Genomic DNA, 12,467 nt, shown 5'->3' on the forward strand with positions numbered 1-12,467 from the left:
TTTTTTTTTTTTGTAACTACCTAAGTAAGTGCAAAAATAGTAGTGAAGACAGGAAGATTAAGTCAAAATAACTAAGCTGCTGGAGAAACAAAATGCAACCATTCCAGTCTTGAAGTCAATGACAAAAAAAGAATTAACTCATTTAATAATCAAGACTAAGGCTACAGACTTTACCCTGTGCTGCTCTGCAGTTTCTGAAGAACAGTCTCAGGCCTTTTTTGCCCACTAAACAAGTGAAAGCTACAATCTACTGTAAGACCCAAATACAATCTTGAGATAAAGTTACAGAAGATCAAGCTAATATATAGAGGAAAGAAGACTGAGGTGGGGGTTGAGGGAGGTAGTGAACTAAGCTAAGAAATACACTGACTGCTACGCAGTGTTCAGTTTCAAGGTTTTCTGCACACATTGTGTATAATTATCTTAGGTCAGAGGGATAGAAAAGCCAAAATCACCTCTCCCCAGGTATCAGGATTACAGCTCTACTACCCTAATGTGTCTTAATGTGTGCTTATTAAGGAACTTCTGTGAGTAATTGAATTGCTAAGGACACAAACTGAACTGGTTAACAGGTCCATACAGCATGTAAGGGAGGATGAGTAGTAACATCCAGTATTAGATATACAGAAACTGAAAATGCACATAAGTGTATGTCAAATAATTCACAAAGAGTTCACTGTATACAGACACAATAAGCTTGAAGTTAAGCAATTAAGATGACTGGCAGAAGAAATATTTTCTTTCTCCTTTGTAAATATGCTCGTTCACAAAATGCCAAAGTTGCAGTTCTTCGCATGGTGCACCGTCAAGCACAGACATTACTAGGCCAAATTAGTAGACACTTGCTCAAAGTTAAGATGTAAGTCTACCTCTTATCTCTGGCCATTCACTTCCCACTATCCACATCACAAATGGTTTGGTGCACTTCCATTACGGAGCACTGCCATGCTGCAGGTCTTAAAATGCTGAATTGTTTACAGCGCTGCTTTTATCTAGATAGATTTGCAGTCAGTAGAATGAGTATCACTTGTAGTATCAATATAAATAAGGTAGGAGAGAAATATTTTAGACTCAAGTTTTCCGTTGCTGCTGAGTTTGCAGTGTCAGGCTTTAAACAGATTTTACAGAGCAACAACTTGGCTGTTTCCTCACACCCAAATCTTTACTCCCACCAGAGGCAGGGGCATGTATTGATGCTGCCCTCATGGCATTACTAGGGGAAAAAAAAAAGCACAGCATTGCTCAGTTGAGGGATGACAGTGTAATAACCTCATATCAAGTCCATACATATGCTTTCCTTCCTCTTCTCCCTCCTTCCCTGGTTCTGGACTTTGTTACCCGCTAAAATAAGGCCAAGCTGAAGAACAGCATCTCTCAACACACTACTTTCGGTTAGCTTACTAAGCTTTCTACTGTAATGACCAATATATAAACACTCACTTCTCTGACCAAAACCAGTCCTACTTCAAGCTACAGCTAAATGTTGACATGTCAACCCTCAGGTTTAAATGTGCAATAGGACTGAACACTAATTGCCATAATTGAGCCCAAAAATGCCCATTTACTTAATCCTGAAGCTGCCACTTCAGGAGTAGTTTGAGTTTGACATACACAAAATGAGGAGAGGGACTAACAGGAGAAGTTTGCATCGCGGCAAGGCAACGAACTGATGTGCTAATTTCCAACTCACATCCACCCAATGCGTGTGGCAGAGAAATTTCCATTACACAGTGTAGCACTTGCGTGCCGCTGTGTTTGAAGGGGAGGGGAATAGTATATTCAGATTGGCCATACACCGTCACTGAAATGCCGCTGCAACACACTCTTCCTTGCCCTACATTTTCCCTACTGACCAAAAGCAATTAAAAATTTCACTACACCCAAAACAGAAGCCAAAGCTTAATAAGGGACTCGTTTTAAGGAAATCAATCACTTTCCCATCTCCAGCATTTGGGCTGTCTCATAACTACGCTGGGGTTGCAGCTGAACGTGATTTCAAGCAGCAGCACAAGTGTCCCTCAGCTTCAGCACCATTTCCAATTGGATCGATGGCTCTCGCCCAGCAGCACCACAGCAAGTATTGGAACTGGACTATGAACCTGCCAACCTTCGTGAATGCCTTCTACTTTAGCCACTAGCTTAATCACTGAGAGAATTTCCGTGTAAACCTGGCACACCAATTTCCTCCCTGGAAAGCAAAGGTCCCAGTTACTGCATTTCTGCAGCTGCATCAGATTCGCCATCCATAGCCTTACTGTCTACAGGAGCAGCTAGTCCAGCTCCAGAAACACTGTCATAGCATTACCCTTCCCCAAAAGGTGTCATCGTAAAACCCTTACATCAGTCAGACAATTAAAAAGAGATAGCTGAGCAGAAGTAGAGCTGTTTCTCCAACAGCTAGGGAGATTCACTTGGCTGCTGCAGGTGAAGGCTTTACCTGACTGAGGTCAACAGCAGCACCCCCCAAGTTGGGCACGGCAGAGTTTTCAATCGATAGCAACACAGAGAGGAGGAAAGGGGAGCTCTGATCGTGTTTTCCGCTCTGTTTCTCCAGACAAGATTCCTGCTCATCCAGAAATCCACAGAAATCCACCACACAAAACCACATGGAGTAAAGTCATCTCAGGATTGAGGGTCACTTAGTAGTTTGAGGGTACAGATTGACTCTGGTCAAGGCAGAAGAAACTTGAACAAATTCACCCATTAATTATCAATTTCTCCTTTACTTGAATGAGGAAATTAAAACTTAGTTTTATACAAATTTTTATTTCCTTCCTCCTTACTTAAACCCCATAGAGGAGGAAGAAAAAACAAAGAAAGTACAAAGCAGACTGATACGTGCAGTTTTAGTATCTTCACTACCCTTTATGCCAACACACCAGGAACAGTCATCCTGATATTTCTTGCCTCTACTCACATTTAAAAGTGGAAAAGGCACAACAGTTCTGACACACAGACTTGAGCCTATATGCCAAAATCAACTGGTAGATTGCACTTTAAAAAAAGAAGAGACTGCTCAAAAAGAAATAACTTTAATCTAGGAAGTTATTTTTCAAAATACACAAATAATCATAGATGTCAGGTCAAATTCAGACCACCTTCAAACTTAAGACAACAATAATGCCTTTATTCTATTACATAGTTGGTAAGAAGACCAAAAAACCACGAAAACCAAAATATTATATACCATAACTGGATTCCATAAATATGTTCACTACTTTTTGAAGCATTATTTGGAAGAGATGCTGCTGTACTTATCCTAATAGATCCACTAAACTGAATCCAATTAATAACTGCAATTTCTACTTTTAGACTACACTATTTTTCAAAATGCTGTTTTACTGCATATTGCTTAGCATCATCTATTTTCTCTCCTATCACTACTAAGGAGTTCACAGTTTCAATTTAAACAATCAAAAAAAAATAAATCAAAAGTGTTTCAGGCATTAAATCAATTTTACAATCTTCCTCACTTCGTCATTTGTAGTAACTTGATTTTATAATTTATTTTTCTTTAATCAAATGCTGGTGATTTTTGCCAAGTATTCACATGAGGGTACTTTCTGGAGTTCAGAAGGGTACACAGAAGCTGCATAAAACACAACCAGTCGCGAAGATTTGGAAAGATGCACTAACAAAACAAAACTCTTCCTTCAATATCTTCACAGGCTGAATCAGTGAAATTACATGAACAACATTTTCTAAGTGTCACAAGCAGTAAAAAAAAAAAAAAATAAAAACATTCTTAGCTCTGTATCCTTGGAATAAATGTAGCACCAGAACAAAATAAACACGAGATGCAGTTTGCTACTGGCAGACCTGTCGTTGGCAGTATCACATCAGTATCTCCTTCTCGCCCTACCGTTTAGATGGCTACTCTTCAGTCTTCGGCTTCAAATGAAAGAGGAGAAAGGAATATAAAAGTAAGGTTCCCTGGCTCTGAGACCGTGAGAATGTGAGAGAGAGCTCCCAGCATCTTCCCACACTGCAGAGCACGCAACAGCACTCCATTCCTTGCGGTAGCATGCTCCCTACGTTAGCTGGATTCATTTAAATAACTTCAATAAATGTCTGTATTTAAAAGCAAATTCCTTTCCAGAAAAGCATCCTAAAAAAAAAAAAACCAAACACAAAACACCCACCCCAAAACAAACACAACCAAAACAAAACAAGAACACTTAACCCCAAAATAATTAACCAAACTCCCCCCAAAACGAGAAAGCTCAAATCTTTTCCATCAAATCTTTTCCATCTATTGGCAGCACTCTCTGGGGCTTGACAAGGGGGAAGGTGTCTATTGGGTATGTCACTAATCCATCTGACTTTCTTCACTACCCTCAGTTTCACACCCTAAAAGCAATGACCACAAGGAGCACTTCAATGCACTTGTGAGACCAACCGAGTGGCAGGCCGGAAACTTTCTTTCTTGCCCCTCAGTTTTGAGGGACAAACTAGGCTCAAAGTACATCACACCCGACTTCTAGCAAGCTGGGCTCACACCTCTTGGGTCACTAATACTCCCCCTGTCTCGCTGTTTGGGAACCTATGGGTTTTCTGAGCAATGACTGTATTTTGAATCGCCTACTTACTGAATGATGGGTTTCTAAGGAGAGATTAGCTTAAGGGGCCCCCCAGATTCTGAGTTTTTAGAGGAATACGGCAGTCCTACAGCTGGAATAGCAAAGGATTTCAGAAACACTTGCATCAGTTATCTCCGAGTCCCCTAGCCTTCTCATACCCTACAGACGCAACCTCACGTTACTGTCACTAGCCCAGAAGAGTTTCTGCTGCGGCGGCAGGCAGTTAATTTCTAAAGAGGCTCTGGGAGAGAAAAGATACCAATTGATCTTAAGATAAAAATCCATATAACCCCTGTAAGCAATTAACAACCACAGTCATAATAACAACTTGCTCTTCAGATAAAATTGGCAAGCACCATTTTGTTTATTATTAAAACAAACTTCATTGCTTATTACATCCCCTCTTTCTTTTTCTTTTTTTTTTTTTAATCTGCAACAGGTTTATATTAAAAATTCACATACTAACAATTTACTTTTCAATCTTAACAAGCAAACAATATTCCTGATGCCAACAGGTTTTTTTCAAGAGCACTGACTGAAACAATTATATATAAATATAAGGCATGCTTAGCCCACTGAAGCAAAGCAACAGTAAATAAAGACTATGGTTTATTCATTTGCCTCAAACCCGGAACAATAGTACTCTGTAAAAACTAGTAAGCCTGAACTCTTGCTTGCATTTCAGAACAAGAGCTGTGAAAATGCACTGTAAATAAGGAGAAAGTGAGGTCTGGAACACTGTACATACAAATCTCAAATTTATGGTTAAAAAAAACCCCAAATAATCCATCAACCAATGTTAAAAAAGTATAAGCATTAAAATTTGTGACAACTTAAGACAACAGAACGTCTTCAATTGCTCCATTTCCAGGATACAGGAGCTAAAACACCAAGAGCTTTATGACAAATTCTGACTCAAGGGGATATTATCACAAGATGTGTCAGCCGCTTCTAATCCTCCAACAGCTGGGCAATCTTTCAACCAGGAAATCTTCTCTCTTCCCCGAAAGAAAAATACCCATTTCTATCATTTTAAAAAAGCTACTGTGAGTTAGAACAAGTACCATTTCAACAAAGATGAATTTTCAGAGCGCATACTTGGATACAAAATACGTATTCCTTGGTAAGCAGGGAAAAAAATAGAGATAGCTAATTACACCTTTCAACATTCAGACATCTCCGTTACAGATGTTCACAGCTGCAGAGTATCTACAACAAAAGAACTTAAAATTTGAGTGGACAGTAAAGCAAGTGAAAGTTTAGCTACTTAAGGGGAAAAAAAAGTGCATCTACACCTCTATAAACCTTCACATGCTACCAGCAATTTAGTTCCCAAGATGGAGATTTTTCACTTAACACCTTGTACTGAGCAGGACTAAAAATTTTTCTCAGAAATGCAATAAATTACATTATTTTAAGAACTGAAAGAAGTAAACGCATAAGCAAAAAGCAGGAATTCTTGTTTTTTTCCCAGTCCATTCTTGACTGTACATGCCAAGTCAGTGCATATGTCAGCATCTCATTACTATGACCCAGCTGCTTGTAAATCTACTTAGTAGGTAGCTTAAAAGTTGGTATTTACTTCTGTCTTTGACATACCTCTTGTTTTGAAATACAGCACTTGTAAGCATTTCCTAAACTACCACCTAAAGTGATTTAAAAGGAAGCACCAAGAGTGGCTTATAGTAAGACAGATTTTCCTAGACTGCCTTGCTAACCAGATTTTAATCAAGAATTGTATCAGGAAGGGTATGCATATAAATGCCAATGCATTTTCACATGCCAGTGCATGTTTACAACACCCAAGCACACGGTTATTTTGGAGCTCTAAATACTTTTGGGCTTGATTCACTGGTGCTGTGCCCTGTGTGTGGCTGCAGCTTAGCAATGGAGAATTTGCTGTAAAAGCCAAGGGTTCCAAATCAGAACAGCAGAGATTCTGTCCTCGCTTTGCAGCGACTGAAAAGAACATAGGCGAACAAAAAAACCAACCAACCAACCGACCAAAAGACATTTGGTTCATCCAGTCAAGTTTTACCTTGTGTAACCCCAAAAACACCTGAAAATGGTTCTACTTCTTTTTTTTTTTTTGCCTTTTCAAACCAATTTTGTAAGACAAGTAACAACTTGTGTTTCCTGGAATGACTGAGCGTCAATTACTTTGCAGGCACCTTCATACCAGGATTCCCTACCAATTTCAACAAGATACGGTGTTCCCTTCTTGCTAGGTATTTGTGCATTCACTGACAGAAAAGCAGATTTACAGCAGCAGTCAAGCTGGCTCAAAGCTCTTTGGCAGCACAAGCAAAACTCCAGTTTTGCCACCCTAAGGAGAAGCCAGCACTGTGTTTCTTAGGGCAGGAAGGAGTGTGACCTGCGAGAACGCTCCGGGACCAGGCTCCTGCTTTCACTGCTGTTGGGAGGCAAAAGATAACTCACTGGGGCACTGCTATTCCGAACCCACCGAAGGAAAAAAAAGCCCTTTCCAACCAGCACAGCCATGAAGACAAGGCTGAAGGACACCAGCAGTAGCAAAAGGAAGGTCAGTGCCAAGAGGCAGGAGTTCATGAGGCACTGGCTCTGATCCACTAAAACAGAGCTGTGTAACCTTCCTAACCATTCTTTTTTACTTTTTTTTTTTCTCCAGAAGTTCACAGACCTTCCCAACAAGCTCAATGCAATGGAAGCAGAGTAAACTATCTCTCAGTTTTGCACCACTTCCAGGTATATGCCATTTCCCCAGATCTTCCTGATGCAGAATTTCAGAAAACAGGACAGTTTTATTCGGTCACCTGAACTCTTTCACTCTTGCACATTTTTCAGGCTCATATTAGCAAGTAACATTTTAAAAATGTTTCATTCATGTTGAGCAGGACTCTTCAGCTACTCCTACAACTGCAGTAGCAAGAGAATGAATATTGCCCATCACATCATTTAAAAATGCCTTCTAACTCCAAACAAAATTAGCTGTATGTACATGGACAAAATATAATCAAGTATGTCCCATACACTTTCTGATATTTAAAAAGGAAAAAATGATAAAAATTCATTAAAGACATTATTTGTCCATGTTCATCACCTGATTTACGCTAAAATTCCACTTGCTATCTGGAGACCTATACTGACATTCACAGAACATTTAATCCAGTATTCCTCTCCAGACTGTGTTCATAAGCTCTTGGAATCACTGCCTGCTTTGTTTGTGAAGCAGACCTGCTGGGTTCATTCATCTTCCATTATGCCAAACTTCTTGTTTTTCCAGAACAAAATTGGAATTATACAAAAATATGACAGCCTGCATAACCATCTTGTATTTTTCAGCTGTTTTTCAAAGAGAAAGGTATTTAGAAATGTCGGTTAAAACATCTCGTTTGAACAAATACAATCCTGACGTACTCTGCAATTCAGTTACCACTGAAATTAAATTCATAGTTTTATATTCTGTATGGAAATAGTCACCCTTCTGAATACAGAAAGCCTGCCGATCCCACGGGACACAAACATCAAATCATTCAGATCACCGATCATGCTGCTATCTACCCATTTCTTACATTCTTGGATTAGCTGCAGTGGAAAGAGCAACTGGAAGGTCACAGTTACAAGGAAAGATGAACAGGGCTGAGAAGAAAGAGGACAGGAAATCAGGCTGAATTTATTAAATTGGGGCTTTCTTTGCTTGGGGGATAACAAAAAAGCTTCTAAGTATAGTCACATGCGGTTCTGTTCCTACCTAGAACGCATCCCTTTGATGGAAAGTTCAGCAACTCACATTCACCCACGTGAGTCAAAGACCGAAGACCCAAAATTTGGCCTCAGTAGGTAGATAAAAATAACACATTCTGAAAACGGCATTTTGGATTAAAGTTAGCAATTAGCCTTCTATTTACAAGAAAACGATTGATTTATGAAAGCAAGTCTATTCCTAACACACCGAGCATTATAGCCAGGCCAATCTTCCACCAAAGGAAGTGGTAATCTTTAAGGAAACCTCCTGCAAATCAGCGATCACTGGGCTCCAAGGACAGAGAAAGACCAGTAGAACCATATTACTTTACCTTTGTAATTCACTAAGCGCTCTACTCGTGGATGGGGTAGGATTTAGCCTCAGGAAGTTCTGCTTTAAATTGAGATGAGTGAGGTCTTGGCTATAAAACAGGTTGGCAGGCAGGTGCTCCAGGCTGCAGCATGAAAGATCCACTGAGCTTATGCGTTGTGATGCAACCTGGAAGTCAAGAGGTACACCAATATGTTAATACTGTAATAAAACACGGACATTTCCATGACCCCTACTAGCACAAGATAAACTGGTTTTAGGCACAGCAGAAGTCGGTGTCGGCATATACAGTTGATCTAACAGTTTACACCATTGCTGCAAGTTATACCATCATCTTCTGCACTGTCTCCAGTGCTAAAACCAGGTCCACGGATGACTAGCAGGGGAAAGAGGGCAAAGGTTTGTCTAATAAGTGAAATGGAAAAATTTTCATCAACAAAATTATGTGATACTCTACAAGCAGAAAACGAAAAAATATTAGAAATTCGACATAACCTTTAGTTGAGTCCTTTAGTTAGCGCAGATGTGCTCTATGTAGCTGCATGACTGGTCAGTACAGTCAAGTGGGTAGAGGTGAGGGGATAACAGTCATCACTGTGCCTTGGCTTCAAGAGTCAAAAGCAGGTATTAAACGGCAAAAGAAAGAGTTATCCCATTTGTTTCTTATTGGAGATAAAAATATCACGGTGGCAAAAAAACTGATCAATCATCTCTTCTCAGTGAATTAGTCAACTGTCCAAGAGTGATAAAAATGTGGCAAAACCAAACCTTAGATTTGGGAGTTTATTATTGTTTTCTGAAAAAAGGGAAGGTAAACCAAACATAGTTACAGAGGCTAAAGAAACCATACCACCCAGCATTCTAGCATCATTCCAGAGACCTCTAGGCAACAAATTCAAGGAACAGCAACTCTGCCCCTTGCCAAATCTCTAGGACTCACCTGCATGAACTATACATCCTGCTGCTTTCCTTTTACTAGTTTTAATTTAAAAAAATGAAACAACAACAACAAAACACAAAAAAATCCCCACAACACTGCAATATAGAATTCTTCTATTTTCTGTCCAATACTATTACAAATATCCTCTCATAAAGTAGAGCCATGGAGCTACAGCTATGTGACTAAGGCAGCACCACACAGTTAGTACAAGGCAGTGAGGACAGCAGGCAAGGAGGAGGGGTCAGATTCTACAAGAGGCATTTTTTGGAGCAGGTACGGCTTAGATTAAAGGAGGAGAAGGAAATAACTTCACTGTTTTAGACTTCTGGGAGTTCACAAACAGTGCTCAACCATTTACATGTTCCATCAGCTGCTACGGTAAGAAAAGCAATCATTTCATTTTGTCACTGGCACTTTTACTGGCGTCACATACGAGGACACTAGCAGTACAAACACCAGAAAGGGAAAAAAGGGGAAAAAAACCCCAACAATTCATCATCAATACCCAGTGACAGTCTATAAGAGCTTCTGAACTCTGATGAAGTAGACACCATTCAACCTTCTGGGTGGAGATACAACCCTTGCCTTAAAGTACCCTGAACGCAGAGACATCAGGTTGTGCTGGCATCAAGTGAAGTAGCTTTCCACTGAAAGGAAAGCCAAGGAATTATTTCTTCCTTTTCTTCCTCTCCAATGCAAGCTACATAGGCCTCAGGATAAGTGGTCTCTATTATAAACACACAGCCATAAGCTTTGAGAGGAACAGACGGTGCAGTGTTTTTCTCTAACGCAACCGTTAATAATCCAGTCCTCCCACATCCATTAAAATGCTCAAATTTTTGTTACTCAATTAGTTCAGTCCTTTTGTTGCTGCAGCTACTATTTTTCTTCCCCTTGTAGTATTAGATAAAAATTATTCATAGCCTATTCTGAGCAGTCACTTACGAAAGCTAGGTATTCAGTCTGTTTACAGTGCCAGAACCTGCCTGGTATGGTACAGTTCTTATCAAACCGAAAACACAAGAGATGAAAAAGTGCTGACACCCATTAAATTAAAGAGGAGAATGTGTCATTTCAGGTGTAATGCTTACATACATTGTTGCTCTAACTACTAGTTTGGAATGTGATATGAAGAGTAATAAGCAATCCAGCAGTGCTTAGCAAGGCATGTTACTATAAAACCATCTCAAGTACCAAACTCATAACCCTGAGTGTGAACCATGATAAAGTAGCCAAACAAATTCAAATTATCCTCTTGACTCAAAAATCCTTTCTTAAAATTTTCAAGCCCTGTGGAAAAAGAAAATAAATCTAGTTAATCTGGTTATTTTTTGCTTGCTTGTCTGTCTATCTTTTAAGGAAACCACTGCTATATGAAGAATTTAAATAAAATTATCATGCAATTGACATATACTGCATGATGCCTCTACCAGAGAGATAACTGTGAGGTTAAGACCACATTTTAAGAGTTGCTAGCTCTGGAATCAACTATAATTTTATTGAAGTATTTTTTTAGGAGAATAGTACTCTTAAGAATAAACTTCTGAACTGTTACAAGAAATATTCATATAAAAAACCTACAGTTATTCTCACAGACAAGGATAAAGACTTTTCTCATTGCTCAATACTGTTCTGTAACAAATTCCTAGAGAACAGAGTGATAAAGGAGAACAATATCTTAATACTTTCTTTGGTTTGCCAGAAACTTTCATCAGTTCTTTTGAAGTTGAGTACTGAAGTTCTGAAATTAGATAGTTTCCAAATTGAACAATAAAGGGATACTTCCATCTTGCAATCATCTTCAGTTGACTTAAATGCAGTAAGAATGTCTATTTGATATTGTTTATTAAGAGCAAAGCATTTTTCTAAAAGATGACACGGTTTTTAATAAAGCACTGGGTTTGACTCGCTGTGGGGAATCACTGCAGAGATAAGCCGATAAAAGGTAAGAAACTGCTGACTAGAATATCCCTCACAGTCAAAGAATAAAAAGCATCTGGAGGAAGGGACTTTATCTGCTAAAAGTAGAGTTTTCACTGGAAGGAGGAAGGGAAAAAACCCAATAAACAAAAAAAAAATCAACCAAGACATTCCACTGTAAATAAATACCCCAACAAGTTGGGGGCTCAGCAGATCCGTGCTTCAACAAAACCAGTGAAGTCAGTCAGTGTGGTAGCGATGCTAGAGGGAAAGGAAAGGCTTTCAGGGGAACCTGCACCAAGTGCTCATTATGGCTCACTTGGTGTTTTCTCTTGGAAAACTTAAAATTCTAACTGGTTTATATGCTTGACATACGCATATAAAAATAAAAGGACAAGAAGCACAGTCCCTTACACCCCAGGCAGAAGAAGCCATTGCCCAGATTGACCCCTCTGGAATGTCTTCCCATCACATCCTGAACTGACATATGTCCGTGACACTTGGTTTTGCATGAAATCCCTGTTTCATTTCCAGCACTAACAACATGGGGGTAATGATCTTCTTGGAAGATGGTGTATGACACCCTTCGAGCTACAGGAGCTACAGCATAAGCTGCAGAGTCAATGCCTGTCTTCGGCAGAGAAGCAAGGCATGCAACAGTTTGACAGCAGGTAGCTCAGACATGTTGCAAGATCTCATACTTTATGAAGTCCACTTTTCAGTTGGGATTTTTAGTCATCACACATATAAAGAAACAAGACAAAACACATGGTTTTCTCCATTCCCTGGATATGATTTTTAAATACTTGATGGTCAATCCCACTGTAATACTAGAGGATTACTAAGGTGGGTAAGGCTGAATTCAACTTTGCACATCAAACTACAAGGTACAGGGGAAGATTTTTTTTTTCCAGTTCCTTCTACAACCTCAGTTACACAGCCCTAGCCTACAGGGTTTTAAGTTTGGAGTTTT

The 12,467-nt window shown here is 39.5% G+C and overlaps 1 protein-coding gene across 1 annotated transcript in view; it reads right to left on the reverse strand.

Annotated features, from left to right (window-relative positions):
- The window catches only part of LOC104270238 (PH domain leucine-rich repeat-containing protein phosphatase 1-like), a gene marked incomplete at its 3' end in the record, with an annotated part of 37,934 nt that overhangs the window by 12,270 nt on the left and 13,197 nt on the right, over window positions 1–12,467 (reverse strand). Inside the window, exon 4 of the mRNA XM_009864540.1 lies at window positions 8,636–8,802. Coding sequence (XP_009862842.1) covers window positions 8,636–8,802 — 167 coding nt within the window. The remainder of the gene's footprint in view (window positions 1–8,635; window positions 8,803–12,467) is intronic.

This window comes from Apaloderma vittatum, unplaced genomic scaffold (assembly GCF_000703405.1).
Source record: "Apaloderma vittatum isolate BGI_N311 unplaced genomic scaffold, ASM70340v1 scaffold13712, whole genome shotgun sequence".
In the NCBI taxonomy this organism is placed as follows: domain Eukaryota; kingdom Metazoa; phylum Chordata; class Aves; order Trogoniformes; family Trogonidae; genus Apaloderma; species Apaloderma vittatum.